This window comes from Sceloporus occidentalis, unplaced genomic scaffold (assembly GCF_023333645.1).
Source record: "Sceloporus occidentalis isolate IW3139 unplaced genomic scaffold, rSceOcc1.0.p SCAF_117, whole genome shotgun sequence".
Classification (NCBI taxonomy): domain Eukaryota; kingdom Metazoa; phylum Chordata; class Lepidosauria; order Squamata; family Phrynosomatidae; genus Sceloporus; species Sceloporus occidentalis.
The window spans coordinates 99,017-124,779 of NW_028317097.1; the positions used below are offsets into that span (position 1 = coordinate 99,017).

The following is a 25,763-nucleotide window of genomic DNA, read 5'->3' on the forward strand; positions in this document are numbered from 1 at the left end:
TGGTTGTTGTTAGGAAGGTCTATAAAGAGTATCTGGTCTTTTCAAGAAAACGTATTCTCTCAAAGTCACCATGTCGATATGGGTTATAAGGGCGTTGAGCCAATTTATTTTATTAGTGCTTAAAGCATCCTCTATTATTTTCTTTAAATTGGGCATAAGTCAATTTCCCAATGATGGAAATGAGTGAAGAGGGAGGTAATATGGCAGCTTGAGCAAAGTCACATGTTCCAACGTGTTCACGTCATGGCTCAGAATGTGGGCATTCTCATGGGATTCACCAGAAGGGATACAACAGAGGTGGAATGTATGGAAGTAACATATCAATATGTTACAACACACAAGTATCAAGTACTCATCCAGACCAATGGAAATCAAACCAGTTCACACACCCCCAGAATGTCAGTCAATATTGAGAAAGTTGAAGGCTTGGTGATAAAAAATGACAATAATGTAATGTCAATTACATTAGACTGACAGTGAAAGGGTTATTTTACATGAATGAGGTGATGACATCTCTTTTGTTGGATAGTAATCTGAAATGAGATAGAGAGATGGAGAAGGATAGGTGGGATTTTTGAAAATGAAAGGGGGTTGTGTCAAGGGAAAAGGGCAACAGAAGGAAGAAAAAGACAAAGTTAATTGTGGAGTATGCCAAACAATCTGTGCATTTTATTTATGACTGACATCAAGAGCAGTACATGCAGCCATCTAACATCTGATGGATTACACCTTCCATCATTCCTTTTCAGATAGAAGGAAAGTGAAGAAAAGTGGCCAATAAATGAGGTACTTTGTGTATCTATTGCCCACTTAAGGACCCAATATGGCACAGGAGAAGCAGTAGACTTAAGTGTGCGGCTCCATCAGCCACCCGCTCAGTGAGCATTTGCCCATTTTGCCAATCCAACAAAGGATGACTGATGTAATTCAAGAACTAGAGATACTTCAAGTGCAACAGAATGTAAACAGAAATATATATAATAACCCTACCCTACACAAAGAAAAATAACAACTGACCACAATTCTATGATGAACCAACCAAGAGACTTTAATGAAATGTAAAGTCACATTAATGCAAGTGTAACAATGTACAAAAACACATCCCAGATTTAGAACAGTTAGATGGAGAATGGATGATACGGAATCAACACTCACCATACGTCTCCCTTGGGACAGGTTTTTACTTTAATTTGCTGCTGATGTCCTTCATAAACCCTTTTAAATCATTCAGCTGTGAAGACAAAGATTAAAAAGGTGCATAAGAGGAATGTGAGAAAGTAGTTGGGAGACAGTATGATGTGCAGGAATGGAACATTTCCTACAGAGATCTTTTCATATTGTGACAAAATAATAATAATAATAATAATAATATTTACCTTCGCTTCCAGTTGCTTGAATCTCTGTTCCATTCTGTTAGGAAAAATGACATATTCTGACTTCTTATACAACTATATCTCTAAAATATATATATATATATATATGAAGTAAACTGGTTATCAGTATATTGTTGCATTTCATATGGGGACACTTTTTTAAAATAATTATTTGATTGGATATAAACAAACATAGAATTTGATGGTAGATAAGAATCATTCTGCCTCAGACATTAATCAGTCCTTGGTCTTGAATAGCTTTATGCCTATTCCATCCAGGGTCTCCAGAGTTGTACACAATATTCTGTGTAATGTCTGAAAATGATAAGGGAGTTTAATGACAACTGAGTGGTAGATAAATGGGACAGCCTTACATCAGACGTGGTTGAAGCTAATGCTTTTATTAATTCTACTTCCTGTTACTAGCCTATTGTGGAAACCAGACCTTACAGAAACCGGGGTAGTACTCTTTGTGGTGTTTTTTTCACACAAATGTCTGTGGAAAAGAGCAGTATTATTAGTTACATCTAAAGTCCAGCTTTTTCTGCTTTCCAGCTACCATTCTCTCTAGTCCTTCTTTGTTACCCCAGTTAGAGTCATTCCCCATTAACTGTCAATGCCTTTGCCCTTCATGTCACTTACTCCATGCTGTTGTGTGCTTGGCTGATCAGTTTTACCAGGTAATTCTCCTTCATCACAGCTTCCCATGCCAGTGTCTCATTGTCTTCTTTCTTAGAACCTGTTGGCAGATGGGACATGGGAAGTCTTATTTTAACTACACGGAAGAAAACTGAAGTTTGTTGAATGCATTTTTTTATTTGATGGTAAGATATAACTACGATCAACTAGCAACAGGTCATAGTTTCCCAAAGTATAGTATTTTATAGAACCCATGATGATCTCATCTTGCGCTCCCATGTTTGTTACTTAAACAACAACATGTCTTAGCTAGTGACAGACCAGCTTTCCAAGCCTAGTTTCACAATTCTCCAAATATCTAAAAAAAAACACGTTAATCAATAATAGCAGATTAAAAAATGGTTCAGGTTCAGGTAATTCTGTTCACATCTCAACAAACTATTCAACTTTTAATCAGAACAGTGTCCTAGTTCTCAGCAGTGTCTCAGTTCTCAGAGAGGTGACTTCTACAGATCACTCACAACATGGTGAAGGTTGAGGCTCCTGTTGTTTGCAACAGCAGCTGAACATCTTCCTGAGTATCATATAAAAGTAGGCAAATATGACGAAAGGAAAAGGAATAGTGAGTCGGCTGCAATACTCCTGCACCAGAAAATATCTCTGGAACTTCCACACCTGGTCATTGTTCTCTTGTACAGAGCCCACGGTGTATCTACCGGGCAACAAAAAAACTGCGTTATTGGTTGTGTTATGCTTACAATGTGTTATGACAATCAATCCTAGATCAAAGAGGAGAACATCTATTACACAAGAAAAATGAAATGTGAACAATATGCACAATAGATCTGTATGAGGCTCACAGCTCTAGAATGAGCTACAGATTTCCAGAACTTACCCAAACATGGCTATTAGTAGGTTGACAAGCAAGATGTTGGTGGAGAGCATGTAGATACAGACCAGTGGGATGGTGATCCACTCAGGAAATCGAGGGTTGTGGTCACTATCCAGCTCCACACAAAGTGGTTTAGACTCATTCCCGGTAATAGTGCAATGGTCAAAGTCATAAGTGGTACCTAGAATTAGAAGAATATTCCTAACAATGACAGAAAACTGGGTTAAAAAGACACCACATTGATGACAAACAACAGAACAATACCTGTGAGATGCACAAGTACTGATCTGTTGTTCGATAGATTTGAGGGATTTCAATTCATTTTACTAACATTCTGGAATCCAGGGATACAATTTGATTGGGTGTACAGTATATACAAAAAAGCTTTGCTCACAAGCCATTCTACAATATTCTTTATAATCCTCCCTGCCTCACCTTGTGAATGCCATCATTTTGCAATCAAGCTGTGCATGTCACAGTAGGTTAATTAAAATTGTAGGGTCCAAGTCAAGTCTATTTAACATTATAAGGAAGATATAGAGAAGTACAAAGATAAGCACATGTACACCCCTCTGCCAAATGAATACAACCAGCTGTATAGAGTGAAGAGTAAAGCAAAATTACCATCAACATCAGATATGTATTGTCCAAACACAGCCAAATATGGCTCATATATAACTGAGCGGAAAATCCATTCCCAACGATGCTCGTTCAGTCGTAGGATTCCCTGACGGGCCACTCCAAAGGCAATCACCCAGACGGCAAACAGGAAGAGGAAGAAGAACACATCGATGAGCTAACAGATCAAAAAAGGTGAGATATATCAGAAATGGAAACAATAGTGAAGGCTTAAAAATAAATAAAATAAATATAAATTGCCTCCTAGAAACAGAATCTTTTCTTCTAGAAACAATGCCTCATTTAAGGATGACCCCCCCTGTTTGCTATTGCTTGTTATGCCCTTCTTGCCTCCTCTATATTTTTCTCCTGCTTAATGAACCATTAGAAACACAATTCCTAGTACTGTTAAATGCCCAACGCCCTACAACAAATTACTTAATCATGTAAAAGTTTGCCTCTTTTGTGATGCTCCAAACTGTCACATGATGTAAAAGCTGGCACTAATAGGTTGTTGCCATAGAAACTGAAACGTTCCTGAAAAGTTTCTGTGTTGCCCTTATGTGATTAAAGCCTGAGAAATAAGAATAAAAAAAGATGGAGTTGCTTAACATGTCGTGGTGCTCAATAATCTTTGTCTCTTTTTCTTGAACAGTTGGACGACCATTTTAAACTGTGTTTATTGCTGCCTTGCTCTCACCATTCTCTGTAACATTATGATCTTTGGTCCCAGATTCCGGCTGACGGTAAAAATATGAATGAGCCGCACAGTGAAGATGATATAATCAAGACAGAAGATAACTCTGCCTGTGTACAGAGAGCTAGGACTGTCGCTGTATAGTCTGTAGAAAGAAAGTAGGTGAGATATGAGCTCTGCCAATTTTCATATTCTTGTCCACCTATCAATTTTCAGTAATAAAGCCCAAATTTGCAAACAGGATGCCACACCAGTGCTGTATTTTCCATATGTGATTCTTACTAGAAACTGTACTGACCTGAATACTATCCCAGCAATGAAATACAGGATACCCAGAATATCCATAATGTTCCACAAGTCAATGAAATACTTCACTCCGCTCATGTACATCTGCAGAAAGTAATGTAATGTATGATCAACAAACTGCTAAAAAGTGTTTCTAGAGCTCTGAACTGATATATATATATATATATTCCATGACAAGGATTGCTTTATTTTTCAAAAATGCATGTTTTGTAATAAATCAACATTAAATTAGTGCCAAAATACATGGAGGTAAAGCTAGACTTTAGAGTGGTGTAGTGAAATTACATATATATATCCTGTTTATACATTTATACATTGTGCATACCTGTCTTATCTCATCACAAAGCAGTACAAAAACCAGCACATAGACTGCAATCTCCAGCCCAGTGGGGAATGGCTGGAAGTCCATTAGTAATACATAAGCAAATAGTAGGAGGAACCCGATATAGAAGATAACTGTCCAGGAGAAGACAACAAACGGGGAGGTGAAAAAAGCTAAGTACTTCCACAAATGATTTCTCTTTCCCTCTGAGATCTTCTTCCTGCATTAAGACCACAGTGTACCAATGTTATCATATATTACCCAAAAGTATGTAACTCCTATGGGGGAAAAAGCTTAGAATGCTAACAGTGGATCCACACCCTTAGACAACTTAATTGTCATATCCTGACTTAGTAGGTCTGGGTATATATATATATAACTAGGCTATATTAGCACAAGATTTACATTTCAATATGGCTAGTGCATATATTTGTACCTAAAGGAGATGAATCCGCAGCTAATGAGAGGAAACAGAATGAGGCACAAAATAATCTTCCAGTTCTTGGTATCTCTGGAGATTTCTCCATACCACTGCTTGGAGAGAAAGTTCTGCAGAAACAGAATGATTAGGGACAGGACAGCCTTTTATTGGATGACTAGCAATATGGACAACAACACAACATTTGCACAAAATATTTACTTTCTACATGGCAAACTGGATGCCAAGAGGTTCTACTAGTCTCAAATTGTTGCCCTACCACAAATGCAAGCAATCTTTATAGGCACATTTCCTCAATCTTATAAAATGGACAGTCTTATTTTAGGTATCTGTTTAATGAGTGGCATTGCCTGATTTAAATCTATAGCAACATACTGTGTGGTCTGTATGCCTATGTTGTGCTAGTAATGACTGTGTTGTTGTTACACAAATTGAAAGTTAATTGCATCCCATCAGGAACCAACAAATACTTTGGTATGATCATTATCTCTGTAAAGATCTTGAACATATGTAAGCCTTGTAAGCCTTATAGTTCCTCCCTAATTGTCATGCTATGCTTTCTTTTTGTTTCATTGTCTACTACAAAAGCGCAGAAAGAACCAAATGTAAGCAAATCTAAGGTGCACTGATATACCCATAACAGTGTAATCTGGGACATAATTGCAAAAACAATGGGGAACTGAATAATTTCTAAACTTCCACATATTGTCACACTAAAAGTAAGCATTACAATTACTCAGATAGTTCTAAACAGACTTCAACAAACTACCTTGATTCAACAGATATTACACAATAAGTCAGTTGCACAAAGTAATCTAATACATCACTGTGACCGTTCAAGGTGAAGCAGTAGATGCTAGAAATTAGATCAATTGTGGTTATGTGGCTGGTTTCCAAACAATTATGCAGAAGGCAACCTTTTTGTTGAGCTAACAGATCAAAAAATAGCTGGCAACTCAGTGTTGAACCCTGAAAATTAGGATTTACAAAGACACGGAGGCTCATATTATGCATCAACTCAAGATCTCGGGCTAAACTGGTTTGTAATGTTCCACAATCTAGAGCTGGCTTAATCTTATTGTACTGTGATTTCATGATATTAAGGTAGCCCAGTTGCTATTTTCACTGCCGTGAAACCATTGCCTGAATATCTCAGACTTTAAATTACTTTACCTCCTGGTAAATTATAATTTTTGAAAGGGCCATTCTAAGAACAGGTTGGTTGTCACTTTTAGCTAGTGAATATGAATCCGAACATTGAATCTGTGTGATGAGCTACGAAGGAATTGATGTTCATTGAGTCTAAGGGTCAATTTATTTAGAAAATTCTCAGGTATAGTAATGCAGGGGGGTTGATTGTGGCTGCTAAATGTATTGTAACCTTCAATACTATTGCAAAATAAATCTTATAAAAGAGAAATGTGATCTATAGACTGAAAGGAATGTGTTTATTGACTGTGGACTGTCTATGTACTTTGTAAAACAAACTGTTTCAGCATATATTAACCATGCGATACACAGAACAAGCAGAATATGGCTACCTCTTTTCATGTAAAAAAAAGCAAAAACTAAAAATACAAATTCATCTTAATCACATGTTATGTGGTCAATAAAAGTTATGTCTTAACATAATATCCATAAATTACATAATGGATGCATAACAACACACAACAGCCTTCTCCTGTGCTCTTACACACTGGCATAACAGAGAATGATGGGACCACCTTCCAGATATATATGTAATTGGATGCATGTAAAAATATTGCATGTAAAACTTGGACACATCCCTAGTAATAAAAAGCTATTCAAGCCTTTAGTAGCAGATGTAATTTAATCAGTATTAAAAATTCCAATTGCCCACCAAGAAGCCTTGGAGCCCCCTAAATACTGCCTGCCTTGCTCATTAGGAGCTGCGGAAGCCTATGCTACAGCCCAAGTTACAAATGACTGGGGTTGTGCCGGTAAACAGGCAACATGACTCTGTCACTAAAAGACATGGTAGCCTAAGGAAAGTGGATTTTTAAATCCGCTGTCATTGCATGCAGCACTAGGGATATGTAAAATATGCTTCAAAATATACAAAGTTCAACTAAAGAATGAATATTCAAGTTGGAAAGACATGATCAGAATCAGACAGAATTGAGATGCTTTTAATGTTGTATATTCTGGTTATAATGGCTATTTGTAAGGTATATGCATAGTTGTCAATATGTTTGTAAGATGCCACTAGCTCCGGATTTCCCACCTGCACTCCTGGTTGTGCTATAAACTGCTGGTCTTTTGCTTCGACTGCCATCTCCAGACAGTTGCTATTCCCCCAGGCCTCACAGGTATAAACCAGGAGCAACTCTGCCAACTCTTCATCGTTACTGTAACACTCTGTGAACAACTCTGTCAATAAAAGAGGATGTGATTTGCACATTACTAATAAGCATTTATTAACAGCCGCAACGCAGAAGGCTTCTCTTGCCCAGCCATTCCGATCCATAGTAACAAGCTAAACATCTCATGGCCGTCATGCGTGAATAAACCCCTGCCCTTTTCCAGCAATACTAGTTCTTTACACTAGTCTATGTGCACCTTGTCTTTGCCCTGTCATGCCTGCTTCACCATGTAAATCTGGCTACAGCACCTATACCATCTAGTCCTAGCCTGTCTTTAGATCCCACAAGGATATTCTCCTTCCTGTGCTATAAAGGTACTTTTCCACCTACTCTGCTACTGCTACTTTTTTAGTAAGGTAACCTTTTGTAAACATTCGTAATTTTTGCTATGAACACTCAAAAGTCATATGATCCAAAAGCAGGCAGAGATAGGCTCTTGCCATGGAAACTAAAAAGGGTCCTTAAAGATTTCTGCATTGTATTCATATTATTAAATCTTAAGAAGGAAAAAATTAAACTGCAGACCTGCTTAGGTTAATTTGACTAGCATAATATGGAGTACAATTTATGTTTTCTTTAAGTGGGACAGCACCTTTAACCATAGTGGATTCCTGGCACTGTCACAGGTGCCAAGTATGTGGCTACAGAACCCCCGAGGGCTTCACTTCCCTGTTTTTGCACGGTAGATTACATGAGTACATCCAGTGGCGGCACCGCAAAACCCTAACCCAGGATAGTGCCGCTCACTCCATGCGGCCATCCTTACTGCTGGGTGCAGGGATATGATGTCATATCCCGGAACTCCACCTTTTAAAGATGCACGGCGCTGGACGGAAATGAACTATCGAGGAGTGTGCTGGCTCAGTGTTAGTGGGCCAGTTGGGGAGGTCAGTGATCTTCCTTTGAACCTGCCCATTCAACAGTGGCCTACAATCCCAAAATGGCAATTGACTCCCTGTTGTTGCAGTAGAGGAGCTGCCACCCACTTCTACCTGCTGCCTAGGCCTATTTGACTGAGAACATAATACGTGATTCGTTTGTCAGCAATTCATGCCAGTAAATATAATTAAAAAAAGCAGCTAAAATGTGTGATAAATTAGCTGTCCTTTACTCGTGGGTTCTCATGGACTCTTTCATATTCAGGTAGCATAGAAAGGCTTGCATGAAATATTAATCCTGAATCCCCCAAAGGACTGCAATTATTTCATCTGCTTCTGCTGGACATCAATACTTAATCTGCCCAGGGACCATTTATATAAACCTCGTATTAAAAGACTGCTTCTCTGGTTATTAAACTACCAAAAGCCATATCATTGCAGTTATAATGGGATGCGTTCCAGACTTTAAATGAAGTGTATATTCATGCTGTCTGCAGAAGAATCAATTTAGCAGGTAGGATGGGAAGAATTGGACTTTCCAGTACTCTTACCCACAGCTCTTGTTTCATACTCATTTGCAATTTCTTCTGATTCCCCAGCAGCGTTGATATCATTCTTGACTTTGGCCAAACTTTTTAGGAGTTTGCTGGCACCAAGTGCAGCCAGAGTGCATCCTCTTGTCTGGGGAAAATACAGGTTATTCCGGGAAAATAGCTGGCAATTAAGTCTGGGTTCGTTAAGCATTACAAAAGATAAATCTTTGCTAAAACTCATTACAGAGATTAGTCTGAGAAATTAGATGATGTGTTTCTGTGTAACAATTTTAACATCACAATTTAAATTACCTACCTGCTCCCAAATAACCTTAGACAGTTCTCTTTTGTTCTGCAAAATCGCCCATATAAATAGTACTTGGATCGGATGTTTAATTGTCTGAGAAAGATCCTGGAAGAAATATCATGATTAATTGATATGTAACTATGCACACATTTCATCAATGATGCTTAGTGATGCTACATAAACGGTCAGCCACTTTTGTCACATTAAAGTCCCACACTTGAAAAGCCAGTTAAGGGTACTAATTATGTTTTGTAGGCTACCCCTGTGTTGAAAATTCCATCTGATACTACAGAAACCATCAAAAAGGCAAAAAGCTTATGAAGAACATGTAAGAAAGTACAATGCTGCACCCACACCTGACTCTCAGAGTCATCACGGCTGTTTCTCTCATCCTTGCGGTTTCGCTGGTAGCTCAAGACCATCTTCCAGATAAAGGTGAGTAGAGAGTCATTGTAGGAGTTCTTGGCAATCTGCAAGTTGCGGAACACTAGGGTACTAAAATGTTCAGAGAAAAGCTCACTGAGGATCTCGCTGCTCAGGAACTTTCGCAGATTGAGACCATTTTCCAGCAAGAGTCGCACAAACTTGGGCCTGTCCTTAACAAGAGCAGCAAACATGGCATCCTCCAGGTCAGCTGACTGAGATAAACGAGAACACAGACAAATAAGAAATAATGGGGTTTAATCAATAACAAACACAAAGTACAATTCAGTTTTTTTATTGACATTTATGTGCAAAAGATCAGACCTCCCAGCGTCGGTCATTAGTGAAGATCTCCTCACTGGCCAACTCCAGCTGGTTCCACTCTAGAAGAAGCTTCAGTTGTGCATTCCAATTATCTTTATCTTGTTCGTTAGTACTGAAAGCTGAAAAGAAATAACAAAACTGCTTTAAGTGATTTTACATACCAGTAAAGTTTACTAAAAACTATTAGTACGAAGCCACGAAAACAAGGCCAGACTGCCCACTAAGCAGACGAAAAAGAAAACGCTCAGAATTTTCTGCCGAAATTCGCAGGCCCTTTCATACACACTGTCCCACATTTTCACTCACTCTCTCTCATTCTCGTTCACTCTCTCTCAAATTTTCTCTCCCTACCTTCTCTGCCGACCACTTCTGCCTTCCACTTCCGCAACTTCTTGTCGGAAGTGGTTGGCAGAAGCAGAAGTGGTTGGCAGAGAACGTAGGGAAACATTTAGAGAGCGTGAGAGAAGGTCAACAAGAATGAGTGTGAGAGAGTGAATGAGAGTGAATGTGGACACCGGGTAACTTGTAATTTGTTGCCCAGAAAATGAATGTGCCAAAAACGAACTGAAAAAATTGTCTGAATTGTTTTTGGCCCATTGCACATGTCTACTAAAAACTAGCCTTTCATTTTTGTACTACAAAAGGATGTAAATACACATTATAGGGTTCCTGCGCATTGATAAAAGCTTATAGTGGAAAGAATTTGTAGTTGGGCAGACCTGTGGCATCTGGAAGGTTTTGCATGTGTCATGTTAATCTGTTGGCAGTACCACATTGGCGCGATTAATATTGTGGACTAATACCAGCATACAAAAGGGTATATATCTATAAAACATGCTTCTCTAGATATGTCAGCTGATTTTCATATTTACGTAATATTAAGTATAATAAATAATGGGTATGTGATAAACACTTATATACACTTATATACAAATACTTTGTCTCACACTATACACAAACATTTTTCACCACCCCAAAATAAATTGCTACATTAGAAATAATAAGGTGGCACATTATTTGGTACCTTTGTATAGGGCAAAGCATATAGCATTGCTCACAATTTCATCCCCAGCCTGTTCGATTTTGATGACTGTGAGAAGATGCAAGTTTTCCATTATCTCTTTGATCTACAAAAAGAAATTTAGAAAACAGTATGAGGAAGAGATTACAGCGGTCCAAAACACCCATTAATAATCGCTGTCTATATATATAGAAGCTGTGGTCACCCTTTATAATTGTAATTTCAGAACAGTAAGTACATTTTTACAGCTTTCCCTGAAGTAAAAAAGCCCCTAACTCTCACACCAATTATCTCCAAAAACAATAAGATTGAAAATATTTTACTATTGCAAAAGCATGCATGTTCTCTGAAAAATCTATGTGGAGCTGCGTCTACGGGAAACATGTATAACATGTATGAGATAGGCATGAAGTCTCAGGAAAATGGGCAGACTAGATGGACTGAACGGTTCTACTGTTAAATTCTATGTTTCTAATACAGAAATATGATTATGTTTTAGGTTTATCTTAAAGTAATTCGGTATTTAGGACTTTGCTGAACCGTGTGCCTCTTCTCATACGTCACCTGCTTTAAACACAGGTAGAACACTATATCTTGTGATAATGACATGAGCGTCTTCTGTCTGTTTGGATACTAAAACCCTAATTGGAAATACATCCATTTATAAAAAATTCTATTATATGAGACATCTGTGGTTTGGGGAGATAATTACTGACCTACCATTCATTTCAACAAAATTACTTTTTCCATTATGTATTTCTTTCCAAAAGAGATTAAGGTTTTAAAAAAATTCAAGCTGTAGCATGTAGAGTCCATATTCATACTATACACAGAAGGACTATAATAAAATAATAGCCAGTGGTGTGTGTATGAATATGACACACTTTACATTTGTCAGACAGATCTATTAACCCACTGCTAGATGTAGTTGTGTTGCAGGAGACTCAAACCCAACAGGTCCACCTGCTGTGTGGTTCCTTTGGGCAGTAACCCAACTTGGGTGTATTATACCTTCCTGTATTACTTATCTTATCAGATCTGATGGAGGCTGGTTATGTGGGGCTGGTGGCCAAGAAGCTCTATAGTAGCCGCCTGTACTCATTGGGTGGCTGCAATTGTGGCCCATTGTTAGCCTCATAATAATGGCTTACAGTACTACAATGACTGATGAGGCTGCATAAGTCACGCTCAGTGAAAGCTCATGCCAATACACAAATCTACTTTAGACACAGCCTAGATGTTGTGTATCCCTCCTCCTCGTGGCAGCCACCCCTCAGAATCCTTCAGCGTATTCAGCGTATGTGCATTATTACTTTATCTATAAAAATTATTGCAATTAAATGCAGAAAAATCAAACTTTTAGTGTCATTACTGTATCTGTCTGTGTTGGTATCAGAAACTAGTGTATCAGAAGATAGACACATATTTTCATGACTAAATAAAGACATAGACATAATCATAATTATAATGTCGTCATGAAGGTCATGCAAAAGTACCTGTGTACCCAGAGGTTGAGTATGACTCTTTAAGGCAGGCAGCCTCACTCACCCCTACTTACAACCTGCAACCTTCCCACTGGAGAACATTTAAAAATAAAAGTGAATACAGGCAAAAGGGTAGTTTAGGGTTTAAAGGGAAGGCAGAAATGGAGAATAGGTGGAGGAAGGAGGGATGGAAGTGGGGTGAAGGAATTATTACTCAAATGCTATTATTTGTTTTTACCCCACTTGAAAAAGCTCCCACCCTGTGGTGCAAAATAGTTAAGCACCACTATGTAAGGCCTGTCCTGATGAAGTACCCATCGTATCCAGGCCTCCATTTCTTCCTCTGCCAGACGAGACACTGTGCGAGGCAAGAATCGAAGTAGCTTCTCTTTGATGGCCGATGACGCAAGTGAAGTGCCTTCTGCCTCCACAAGACTGGCAATGACGTCAGCTGTTTGCCCAGATCCTTCCACAACTACACATGGGATCTTACTCTTAATGGCTGTGTTTATTGCCTTTTAGAAAATAAATTAAAATATTACATAGGAAGGAAAGTCAAAAGATAGCCAGCACCTACCTGATGTTCTTTATGAAAGGCTACATTTCGTGTAGACTATGGGAAGCCAGCAGATAGCTCTCCAGTTTCTGTTGAATTATGTATTTCCTTATTCTTTGTTAATGTTACCATAAGTGTAATTACCATGGTCACAGGGGTTGCAATTGCGACTGGGCCCGTCACTCTAGGGGGCCTGGCTGCCCGGTCAACCCCTGCTGAGACCATGCATCCAGTCATGATCACAAACACACCTCGGCGCATTACAGGAAGCTGGAAGACTTCCTTCTACACGATGACGGAATCTGTATCCGTCGAGGCAGAGTACGCAGTGAGAGGAAGAGACTGCGAGGGAGAGACACTCATCAGCACTGTCAAACACCACCTCCTGCTAAGAATATTTAAGATTGGCACAGCATAGGTTGGGGGGATGAGTAACTTATTATATTTAATACGAGGGAATCTATATTTAATATGGGGGGAGTTTGGCTGTGGAAATCTGTATATACCGTATCGGCCAGATTATAGGCCGCACTCCCCCCCCCCCACACACTTTAAGCCTATAATCGGGCTTTAACACAGTTACGCAATTCGTTTCGCCAGATGCCTGGGGCATGCAGTTCCGGGCGCCGGGTAGGTGGTTTTCTTTTTCATTTAGCCCTGCTGTGGGCAAACAGCAGAGTTACGGATCCAGGTGGATCACTGGTGTGATGTGACCTTCCGGTGCTCCACCATAGAAGCCCCGGAAGCGCCGTCCAGCAGTAGCGGAGGTTGTCTGCGTTCATCATGCAGAAGTCCACCGGCTGCCCCCACTAGACACCAGGGAGCACAGAGCAATACCTGGGGATGCGTTGGTAAGTCTGGGGGGCAGATTGGCATATCTATAAGTAAGGTGTATTATGAATTAAGGTGGAGGACCTTAAAATGGCTATTGGTTTTCCATATTTCTGTTTGTATATAACATATGCTGACTATGTTGACTAATAGATACCAAACATGTTAAAATACATGTATTCCTGTTTAATAGGTAAAATACTGTTTTACCATTACAGAAATGTGTATTTTTTCTTTAAAAGAACAATAGAACCAAGCTTTAAGAGTGCAGCCTATAATCGGGTCAATACGGTAATCAGTAATTCCTGGGGAAATCAGGCTGAGGGTATCAGTAATTTATGGCACAGGCACCGGGTAATCTGTATTTAATACAATTGTGCTCAAAAGTCCTGCAAAAATTGTTAAATGTTGGCATTGATCATACAAAAAACAGTCGTTTCCTTAAGGCTAGTGATCATATGAAGCCATTTAGTATCACATAGCTCTCCTTCATAGGCTCCTTTTTAAATCATAATGATAACAGATATGACCCAAATGGCCCGGGTAAAAAGTTTACATACCCTTAAATGTTTGTCCTTGTTACAGACACACAAGGCAACACGCACAGGTTAAAATGGCAATTAATGGTTAATTTCCCACACCTATGTTTTTTTTAAATTAGTGTCTGTGTATAAATAGTAAATTAGTTTGTTAGATCTCATGTGGATGCACTAAGCAGGCTAGATACTGAGCCATGGGGAGCAGAAAAGAACTGTCAAAAGACTTAAGTTTAAAAAGTAGAGAATTCAGGGGTCTCTTGATACCAAGCCAAGGTCAGGTTGATCAAGAAAGATTTCAGCTGCCAGAAGAAATGTCCGGGATACAAAGAAAAACCCACAGATAAACTCAGGAGAAATACAGGCTGCTCTGGAAAAAGACAGCGTGGTTGTTTCAAGGAGTACAATAAGACAATACTTAAACAAAAATGAGCTGCATGGTAGAGTTGCCATAAAGAAGCCTTTACTATGCCAATGCCACAAAAAAGCCCGGGTACAATATGCCCAACAACACCTTGACACACCTCACAGCTTCTGACACACTGTAATTTGGAGTGACGAAACCAAAATAGAGCTTTATTGTCACAAACATAAGAGCTATGTTTGGAGAGGGGTCAACAAGGCCTATAGAGAAAATAATACCATCCCCACTGTGAAGCATGGTGGTGGCTCACTGATGTTTTGGGGGTGTATGAGATCTAAAGGCACAGGGAATCTTGTGAAAATTAATGGCAAGATGAATGCAGCATGTTATCACAAAATACTGGCAGACAATTTACATTCTTCTGCACAAAAGCTGCTCATGGGACGCTCTTGGACTTTCCATCACCACAATGACCCTAAGCACAAGGCTATATTGACCCTCCAGTTGTTAGTTGAAAGTTCTAGACTGGCCACCACAGTCTCCTGACCTTAATTTCATCGAGCCACTCTGGGGAAATCTAATGTGTGGTTCCTGAAAGACGACCAAAGACTTTGCATGACCTGGAGGCATTTTGCCATGACGAATGGGCAGCTATAGGACCTGCAAGAATTTGGGACCTCATTGATAAACATTACAAAAGACTGCACTCTGTCATTGATGCTAAAGGGGGCAATACAGTATTAAGAACTAAGGTTATGCAGTCTTTTCTTGTTGCCATGTTTTGTTTTATGATTGTGCCATATTGTTATAACCTACAGTTGAATATGAATCTCATAAGACATAAAATAAATGTGTTTTGCCTGCTCACTCATCTTTTCTTTAAAAATGGTTCATATGTTACCAATTTTCCAAGGGTATGCAAACTTTTGAGCACAACTATATATGACACATGCAAACTCTCCTTGTCTCTAATAACATTGTTTGCTAGTTATAAGAATATATAATGTATAAGTGGCATTTCTGGGGTGGAGTTGCATGGTGGGGATGGGGGCCTCAGGACAATTTTCACACCAGGAGCGGTGGTTTCTAAGTACACCTCCACATGAATGTATCAAGTTTTAGCTTTCTATTACTCATCAACACAAAATCCCACACACACAAACATGCTTCCTTTTTCCATATTCTTATACCTCAACCTCTAATCTTTTTTTATCGTCTCTATAATCCTACTCACCCTTAGTGTTTCTTTCCCGCCTCCTTGAGCAAAACACACAATTGGAATTTTTCCACCATAATTAGACTCTGTAAAAGTACCATTAAGAAGCTGTGTAAGATACATTTCTTTTACTGTGGGGTGTTCAAGAAAGTCATAAGACCCCAAATTATATGACTACCCCTGACCCCATTCATTAATGTTTTCTCACCGGGCACATTCAGTTCAGAAATGTACTTTTCCAAAGAAGCTCGGAGTTCCGCCTCAGTTGTTGGATGGCCATGGGTTCCATTATCCACCAGGATCAGGTGCGTGTGGTTGTTGTCTAGACAGTACAAAGGATCTCGCTTCTGCTCATCCATAATATAGTGAGCTACATAATTCCCCTGTTAAACAGTGCAGTGTATCACAAACTGTGTCTAAAGAAGTGCCACTAGTGACATATTTTTACACCCACATTGACCTAATATAAACCTTCTTCTACTATTTTTCTACTGGCCTATACTGAAGGTATATTTCTGCAGACTGCGGTATATCCCTAGTCTATCACAATACTTAGTTTACTACATGAAACCACAAAGATTAATCCAAACTGATTAAGCTCCCAACATGCCAGCCTCCCAACCTCAGCATTAGGGCTCCGTATCAGGGTGTCACGGTTGGAAATCATTCCCCAGGCTGCGATTCCAATGGCTACAACTTTCTCCTCTGAGCTCCGGCTAATAGTGTTATCTCTGACCACTTCACCAATATACTTCATCAAGCCATAATGTGTTCCCCCTGTAAAGATCCAGGCTCCTAGGTCAGATATGAAAAGATATGTTACTGAAATAAGTGAAGGACTACATACGAAATAAAAGTCTTAATCAATTGCTCCACTTTTTTTACCATAATCCAATTACAAACATTGTTTTCCACATTAGTTTTTATCCTTTCTCCTTAAATGAAACAATACAAAACATAGTGTCCTCAATCACATCATTTCTTATAGGTAACTGCTGTTGCCCTAAATTGGTAACAAGGTGTAAGAACTTAGTCTCCTTACACTGATATATTAAGAGTCTAAGAAGGAATACAGGATTGTTTGGTTAAAGAAAGTTTCTAGGTCAGATAACGCCCTAAGAATCCTAGATGTTCCCGAACATATTTAAACCTAGGTTAAAATTAACTGGTAACATAAAATTTGGTTTTGATCTGTAATCATTCCAGGAAGGGCTGTCTCGGGTAAGGCAGGGAATGGCATCCTTAGTACCCTTTCTGTCTTAAATGTTTCTGACCACAATTGCCTAAATTTCATTGCTAGTGTATGCTTTGGATCCCTCTGAATCCTTGCATTTGCTTATTTCATCTTGACTCTTCACACTTTCAAACATACCACCTCATTCTCTGTGAGTTCTGCTTGGCTTTTGCAGTTGCATTTAGCTTGGACACACAAGCGAATCCTGAGCTGGGGCGAATCTCCTAAGTGACATCTCTAAGTGAGGAGTTACAAGCAAAGAAGGAGAGTATATTCATTACTATTGCAAGGGGGAGAACTGTGTTTGTTTGTGTTGTGTTCAGTGTAAAGTTTTGTTGAAAAAAGCAAAATAAAAAAGGGTAAGGGCTATTTCAGGTGTGTTGCTAATTAAGTAACCTTCTCTGTGAGTTCTGCTTGGCTTTTGCAGTTGCATTTAGCTTGGACACACAAGCGAATCCTGAGCTGGGGCGAATCTCCTAAGTGACATCTCTAAGTGAGGAGTTAAAAAGCAAGAAGGAGGGTAAAGTATAAATCCTTGTGATTGCATATAATATATTTATATATATTTTGCGCCTTACTGTCTGTTTTTGCCAGTTATTGGAGCTATCCCCATTGCCAAGATGTCCTCCATGTTTGACAATGCGGTCAGGTGTACATCTTGCTCAATGTATGCAATCCTTGAGCAGCGCTTCGAGGGTGCATATTGCTGTGCGAGATGTGTGCGGGTTGCTCATTTGGAAGCACAAATCCTGAGTCTAGAGGAGCAACTGGCAACACTGAGATCTATTGACAACTTGGAGAGGAGTCTGCTGCTCACTGAGCAAGCTCTCTCGCAGGTAGAGGTGGGGGAGGATAGTGGGATGGAGGTACAGGACAGTCAGGCAGCTAGCTGGGTTACAGTTAGAAGGCGGGGTAGGGGGAAAAGCGCCAGGGAGGCTAGTCCTGATCTAGCACACCCCAACAAGTTTGCCCGGTTGGCAGATGAGGGGGATGTTAGTTCAGAGTTAGCAGTACTGCAGCAAGTCACTGCCTCTGACCACCAGAGGGGTGTCTGCTCCAGTAAGGAGGGAAGGAGGAGCGCAGGGCAGGCCAGACAGGTGCTGGTAGTGGGGGACTCAATTATTAGGGGGACAGACAGGGCGATCTGTCACAAAGACCGGGATCGCCGAACAGTGTGTTGTCTGCCTGGCGCTCGAGTTCGGCACATCGCGGATCGGGTTGACAGATTACTGGGAGGGGCTGGAGAAGACCCAGCAGTCATGGTGCACATTGGCACCAATGACAAAGTGAGAGGGAGGCGGAGTGTCCTTAAAAATGATTTCAGGGACTTAGGTAGCAAGCTTAAGGCAAGGACCTCCAAGGTAGTATTTTCTGAAATATTACCTGTACCACGTGCCACACCAGAGAGGCAGCGGGAGATTAGGGAGCTAAACAAGTGGCTCAGAAGCTGGTGTAGGAAGGAGGGGTTTGGGTTCATGGAGAACTGGGCCGACTTCTCTGTCGGATACAGGCTCTACGGTAGGGACGGGCTGCACCTCAATGGGGAGGGTGCAGCTGTGCTTGGGGAGAAGATGGTCAGAAGGGTGGAGGAGTGTTTAAACTAGGGAAAGGGGGGGAGGGAAACTACAATATAGAAGGGGAAGATAGTGTAGATAGAGAGCTGGGGCTTATAAATGTACCTGGGGGTGGAGCAGAGGGAGGGGTTAGAATAGTTAATAGGGATAGGCTTCATAGGGAAAAAAACCATACACCTCTAAATTGTATGCTTACTAATGCCAGAAGTCTGACCAATAAAACTGACGAACTGGAGTTATTAATGGTACATACTCTGAGTGGGTGACTGTTGCTAGTGGGGTACCACAGGGGTCAGTTTTGGGTCCTATTCTTTTTAATATATTTATTAATGACCTTGTAGAGGGATTGTATAGTAAAGTATCAATCTTTGCAGACGATACTAAGCTCTGTAACGTGGTTAACACAATAGAGGACAGCGCACGATTACAAATGGATCTGCATAGGTTGGAGGCTTGGGCTGGGATGTGGCAGATGAGGTTCAACACAGATAAATGTAAGGTTATGCACATGGGGAAGAAAAATCCAGGCTGGGAATATGTATTAAATGGGAAAACACTGGGGACGACTGACATGGAAAAGGACTTAGGAGTTTTAATTAACAGTAAATTTACCTGTAGCGACCAGTGTCAGGCAGCTGCTGCTAAGGCAAATAAAATCATGGGGTGCATCAAAAGGGGCATAGATGCCCACGACAAGGAAATAATTCTACCCCTGTACAAGTCACTAGTCAGACCACACATGGAATACTGTGTACAGTACTGGGCACCAGTGTACAAGAAAGATATAGTGGAGCTGGAGAGGGTTCAAAGACGGGCAACCAGAGTAATAAGGGGAATGGGAGGACTACAGTACCCAGAAAGATTATCAGAATTGGGGTTATTTAGTTTGGAAAAAAGACGGCTTAGGGGGGACTTAATAACTATGTATAAATATATAAGGGGACAGTACAGAGATCACTCCCAGGACCTATTTATACCCAGGACTGTATCTATAACAAGGGGACATCCTCTACGGCTGGAGGAAAGAAGGTTTCTACACCAGCACAGACGGGGGTTCTTTACAGTAAGAGCGGTGAGATTATGGAACTCTCTGCCAGAGGAAGTGGTGATGGAAAACTCAATAAAAGAGTTCAAAAGGCGCCTGGACGTGTTTCTTGAAAGCAATAATATTACAAGTTATCGATATTAGATTAATAGGGACAGAACGTTGATCCAGGGATTTATTCTGATTGCCATATTTGGAGTCGGGAAGGAATTTTCCCCCTGGTATGGGGCAATTGGCATCTGCTTCATAAGGGTTTTTTGCCTTCCTCTGGATCAACACAGTAGGGACACAATATGTATATAGGTTGAACTTGATGGACTTTGGTCTTTTTTCAACCTTATGAACTATGTTACTATGTTACTATGTTACCTCCTGCCCACATACACACAGATACCCCTAAGCACCCTTAGACTGTGCGATGTAAATGAGGCGGCTGAAGATCTTGCGCATTCGTGGTTTGAGTGAGAAGTTCTTGGCTCCTCCAGTAACAGAGATGATGAGATTCGGGGTCTTCAGCTGCCAATATTTGGCCATCAGCTCATACAGGATCTCTGGAGTTGTGTCACGGGACAGCCGGATGTACTGATGATGCAAAAATAATATAAAATACAGAATCACACACAGTATATGCTTATCACCTCTGGCAACCCACCTTGTTACTCCCCTATCCTCTTTCTCCTGCTCTACTGCAACATGTAGAATCATTTTAACTGCAGTATGACATAAATCAGGTGTTTCTTTCTTAAGCTTAGTGAGTCCATCTTTGTCATCAGCAGCGTGTAACTTCTGGTTGCACTTTGCTGTCACAGCAGGGCCCTACCTTCCCACTTCAGTATCTTCCCAATAGCACTCACCTTTCCCCTCCGTCCAAATGCTTCAAACTGAATATCCCCATAGGCATCTGTAGGCAGTTCCTTTGTGTGCTTCTTGTTGTTCCACTTCTCATTCTGGTTGTTCTGGGTGCTGTCTATATGTTGAGTCTTGGAGTATCCGCACTTGCATATATTGTCCCTGTGATTACGGAAAATACATTGTCACTCCCACAAGGTGTACCATGATACAGCCAAGGTCAGTGACAAGTTTTTGGTTACCCCATGCATAGATTCTTACATCCAAAACGGCATTTAAAAGGGACACTCTATTGTCTTAAACAGTGTCAACAAACATTAAAGCATGTTAAAGTAGTTAGTAAGGATGTTCGGTCGAATACTTTTCATGTGTATAAAAGCAGATTAAAACAATGGAAGCATGGTAGCATCTCCGACTACAAGAATTTTAAAAAAATGCATGAAAAAGGCATGCTAGAACAAAAACGCTTGCTTTCATTCTAATATATCTGACTATACAGTGTCTCTATATGCCTGCGTGTAGCTGCCACACATAGCCAGCCGCTGGTGCTTACTGTGACTTGGGGTCCTTGGTGTATAAAATACATTCTCTCTTCTTAAAGTTCTCTTGAATAAATTTGGTGGCATCCTGCAGTAGAAGAGTACATAATATTACATGCCACCACTATGTCTGTGAACTGTGAAGTAGAAGAACTAAATAAAACCCATCTTACGATTTCGTCCAAAGAAAGCTCAATACTGCGGGAAAAGCTGGAGTAAAGTGTCCGTGAGCTCTCCAACATAACACCCCGTCGACTTCTCATTGTGGACAGATTGGAGGAACTGTCCACAAGCCTGGAAGTAAAGTTCAGAAGTTAAACCATGTGATATTAATTGGCACAGAGTATCACTGGGCTATTAAACAGAGAATAATAATACAGATTTTTTAATAAACTGGCTAAACTATGTGAAGGAAATTTTAATCTTAATTTAAGTTACAAAATTATATTTTCTTTAATATATTATTGAATAAACCTTTGTGTTGCCCTATAAAACATGCAAAGACACAAAACATCACTGAAATGCCCTTAGCATTTCTAAATCAAGATACAAAAATAAAGAGCGGACAGAATTTCTTTTTTAATTCTAATTTTAGAATAAAACATTTTAGTCTAAATGTTTGCTAGAAAAATTATTAGAAACCTAACTTCAATGTGAAATAAGATCAATAGATACAATTAGCTGATTACAAAAATATAATAGATTCAATTATATATATTATTTTGGACACATTTCCCAAACCACAAGTGAAATGTTTCTGGATTTACCAGAAGTTAATGAAGATAGAAACATAGAATTTGACTGTAGATAATAACCATTTGGCTCATCTTGTCTGCCCATTGTTTCCCATTTCAAAGGCTCAAACCTTAATCAGTCCATGTCTTAGATTATAGATAGCTATGTGTCTATCCCATGCATGTTTAAAAGATGCTATAAAAAAGGACAGGACACATAGCATTTAAAAGATAATTTATAAAAGCTTTGACTGTAGAGCCTGTATTTGTCCCCAGAACGATATACTGACACCAAAGAGGATTGTAATTCACTTGTTAGAAACATATGTGTGGCTAATGTCATATACTGCCTTTCACCTTTCTAGCAGCCGAGTCACCTGTGCTGGATTGTGGCCTGTAATTTGCGCTCATGTACAACTAGCAAGATTTTCTCTTATGTGAATTGACATCTTTTTAAATATATATACAATGTTTTTGTGAGTACAGACATACAGGGTTGCCATTAAGGAGGTACAACCAGTACCAATGTACAGGCCCCAGGCAAGCACAGGAGTCTGGCCTCCCTAATCTGTCATGGGCCCCCTCATTACCCAGGACGGGGCTCTCATGGCCCACTACTTGTGTCTGATCCCTGGACACCAAGATTTCCGATGGAGGCTCTGCTCACTTATTGATTGGTTGCATGGTTTCATAGACCTGTGCAGCTAACCCAGATACCAAAGACGTATATACGGACGTGATGTACGAGCATATTTCAGATACCAGAGTCAGGAAGGGCAGCATATGATGTCAGGGAACCAATATCAAAAACTGTCCCTGGAAATCCTGGAAAGATTGTAGGCATGTCATTATGCTGAAATGTAGTAGTGCTTTTATCTCTAGAACAGTAATCACTCAGGTACCTGGTGTTATAGGGGCACAGGCCGCATAATGGGATTTATCACAACTGATAAACTTACAGGTGTTCTTAAAAAAATGAGAATGTAACTCGGTAAAGCTTAAAGTACAACTTATCACAGAGGGTTTCCATTGTGAAGTCTTGGTAAAGCCCTGCCCCCTAACCACACTTCCTAAAAACAAACTTTGGACATTTCAAATGTTGGTAGGTATGACTTTGCCCTTCATACATAAAAATGAAAGGTGTTGCATTTACCTCCATGGCACTACATATTAATATTGTGTCATGTTAACTGTAACTTTCATCCTTTCCACCTTTTTTATAGGATGGAAATATTGCTTTAAAAATATCAGATTTCTACCTTATTATTTGTTTTCACCATAGGTGTCAAAGAGCTAAAAGGGACCTTAAACATGTAGGTTTTTTAGGTTGCCAAACCTAAATATCCTCAATGTCCCAATCACCAACATAATTCATATCCTTTGGAAACCACTAGGAGTCCATAGGCTAAAGTTGCTACTTTTTATTGACCTTTAGCTGAATAAGAGACCTTGTGTGACCCAAGCTGGCCCAATTAAAGATATCAACATCATTTTTCCTTTGGCTAATGCAGCTACGTCTATTTTTCATATTAAGAATATTTTGTGGGCAGTGGAGACTATGGGCCTGTTGAGGAGATCTACTGATCTCACTCACTAGCACTAGCCTAATGAGCGGTAAATGGATGGAGGTTTGTCCTCACACACTGCCCCAAGGTGCCCTGGTTTGAACACCCAAAATGTTAGGGGGGTATAATGTGTTGACAACGCTATTGAAGGACAGATAATGTAATAAAGCTATAGATAGAAAGTACTATAAAATAAAGTGATAAAGAGCTACAGACCTAGAGTAGTAAAGAAACAAAATAGAGCTGGAGGTAGGAGAGAATGAACCACTTGAGTAGAAATAATTTATCACAGAGTGTTTTCTGTAGTTAAGTTCAAGTTGCACCCACTTGGGTTTATGATAAATCCCATCTCATCTCAACATTTCTAATAAGTGAAACTTTCTGGATTTGCCTTTCATAATGAGATCTTACTGTGTGAGCTTAGAGTTTTGAGTTCACTGAAACTCATCCATGACTCAGTGTTTAGTGAATAAATACAGTAACAAGAGAGAGTAACAGAATCTCAAAAACAATGTGATACAGTAAGAGAAAAACAAGTTCAAGAATTCATCTAATGACAAAACATGCCGAGAGCTAACAAGTAGAGAAAGAGTTTTTGGTGAGTATGAAACATTATTGTGCAACACAAAATATAGAAATATGAACATAAACAGAACAAAGGGCCAGAAACAGAGGTGAAGGTGGTTGTGAGAACAGGGTATCTCTCCCCAAGAAGTCACAGAAACAGATTCAGGCCCATGATTAAGATAAGGAAGATCTAATGAGAATGCTAACAAAAACCATGTAGCCAAAACAGACACTGATAAAAGAAGGGCTTGTATAAAACAAATGCAGTCATTGGAAAATCATTACTGACAAGAGCAAGTACAAAAGTGTACTAAAGATATAGTGGGGTATATTCACTAAACAGTGAAGTTATAACTCATTGTAACAAAGTTACGACAATGACTAGATAAACAGCATGTATTGATGCATTAAATTATGTAAATAAAACATTTAAGTGACATCATGACTTAGTGCTCCCCCCCCCCCGCCACACCAATTTGACCATTTGAAATGTTGGAAGAAATGCATTGTAATGATTTATCCTAGGAAGAAAATCAATGTTACTTTATTAAAAGGCAAAAAGACTGAAATCGGATGAATTATTTTGCATTTTTATAGTTTTTTTTGTAGCAAACAGGAGTGAACACAGACAGAATAAAACAGCCAACAGTATATATTGTGCATAGTGGCATGTAGAGGTCTATAATTAGGAGCAGTTGAGTTATATCAACACAAAAACTCAATAAAACCCAAGCACACTCACTGGACACTACCTGTGACTGGTGAAGGGGCTTCCTTCTGTCGGCACAATCAATGCTTTCTTCACTCCAACAGGTAGAATATTTTAACTGTCTCCAAAAACAAGTCTCCACCTCCAGCCCAACCTCCCATAATTAAATTATCTGAAGATATCAAACAGTACATAAACCCACAGAGAGAAAAATGAAACGAATCAGAACAACATTAAAGAGAAATCATTATGGAAAATACAATTCTGTACCATTCACTAAATGATAATGGTTTGCTTACACTGATGCTAGAACTAATTTCCATCTAAAAAGGCATTTTTCATCTCATACTGAACTGCGTATATCCGTCGGTACATTCCTCCCATCTGCTTTTCTAATTCTCCTGCTTGATATTAGCCAAAGTGATAGATTGCATGGTATTTTAAGAAATATCTCAATTAAAGACACCCAATGCTACACAATAAACCATGATGCTTTTGTAGTATGACCGCAATAGTCAAAGTTTATTAGCACAAATGTTCTTTTGCCAGGACATGGAATAAAGAGCAAAAAACATCTACATGATCAATAGAGATCTGTTTCTTTTTTGGGCCATATCATCAACCATACCTTATAACATTAAGTCAATGGGCAAGGCGATTAGTCTTTAAATGGGAACTAAAAACTAAGACATTGAGAAGATGGAGAATAAATACCTTGTTCTATTTAAGGAATTGGATTTGACCTTGCGTATGGTTACACAGGTCTGTTATTGAGCGCCACACACTGACATCTTGACTATGATT

The 25,763-nt window shown here is 39.5% G+C and overlaps 1 protein-coding gene across 2 annotated transcripts in view; it reads right to left on the reverse strand.

Annotated features, from left to right (window-relative positions):
* Positions 1-1,180: 1,180 nt before the first annotated feature.
* Positions 1,181-25,763, reverse strand: part of LOC149282374 (transient receptor potential cation channel subfamily M member 8-like) — a 30,167-nt gene continuing 5,584 nt past the window's right edge. Inside the window, exons 2-25 of one of the 2 annotated variants that reach the window (XM_089498238.1) lie at positions 21,558-21,678; positions 21,399-21,472; positions 20,851-21,007; positions 20,401-20,578; positions 16,766-16,938; positions 16,352-16,526; positions 16,162-16,229; positions 12,955-13,155; positions 11,160-11,262; positions 10,136-10,254; positions 9,745-10,026; positions 9,398-9,493; positions 9,100-9,229; positions 7,532-7,677; positions 5,284-5,396; positions 4,851-5,067; positions 4,518-4,609; positions 4,223-4,364; positions 3,529-3,700; positions 2,908-3,085; positions 2,534-2,724; positions 2,016-2,112; positions 1,377-1,410; positions 1,181-1,231 (exon numbers count right to left, since the gene is read on the reverse strand). In XM_089498238.1, coding sequence (XP_089354364.1) covers positions 1,181-1,231; positions 1,377-1,410; positions 2,016-2,112; positions 2,534-2,724; positions 2,908-3,085; positions 3,529-3,700; positions 4,223-4,364; positions 4,518-4,609; positions 4,851-5,067; positions 5,284-5,396; positions 7,532-7,677; positions 9,100-9,229; positions 9,398-9,493; positions 9,745-10,026; positions 10,136-10,254; positions 11,160-11,262; positions 12,955-13,155; positions 16,162-16,229; positions 16,352-16,526; positions 16,766-16,938; positions 20,401-20,578; positions 20,851-21,007; positions 21,399-21,472; positions 21,558-21,678 — 3,310 coding nt within the window. Of the gene's footprint in view, positions 1,232-1,376; positions 1,411-2,015; positions 2,113-2,533; positions 2,725-2,907; positions 3,086-3,528; positions 3,701-4,222; positions 4,365-4,517; positions 4,610-4,850; positions 5,068-5,283; positions 5,397-7,531; positions 7,678-9,099; positions 9,230-9,397; positions 9,494-9,738; positions 10,027-10,135; positions 10,255-11,159; positions 11,263-12,954; positions 13,156-16,161; positions 16,230-16,351; positions 16,527-16,765; positions 16,939-20,400; positions 20,579-20,850; positions 21,008-21,398; positions 21,473-21,557; positions 21,679-25,763 lie in introns of those variants that run through there. The other variant, XM_089498239.1, reaches the window with a different exon arrangement.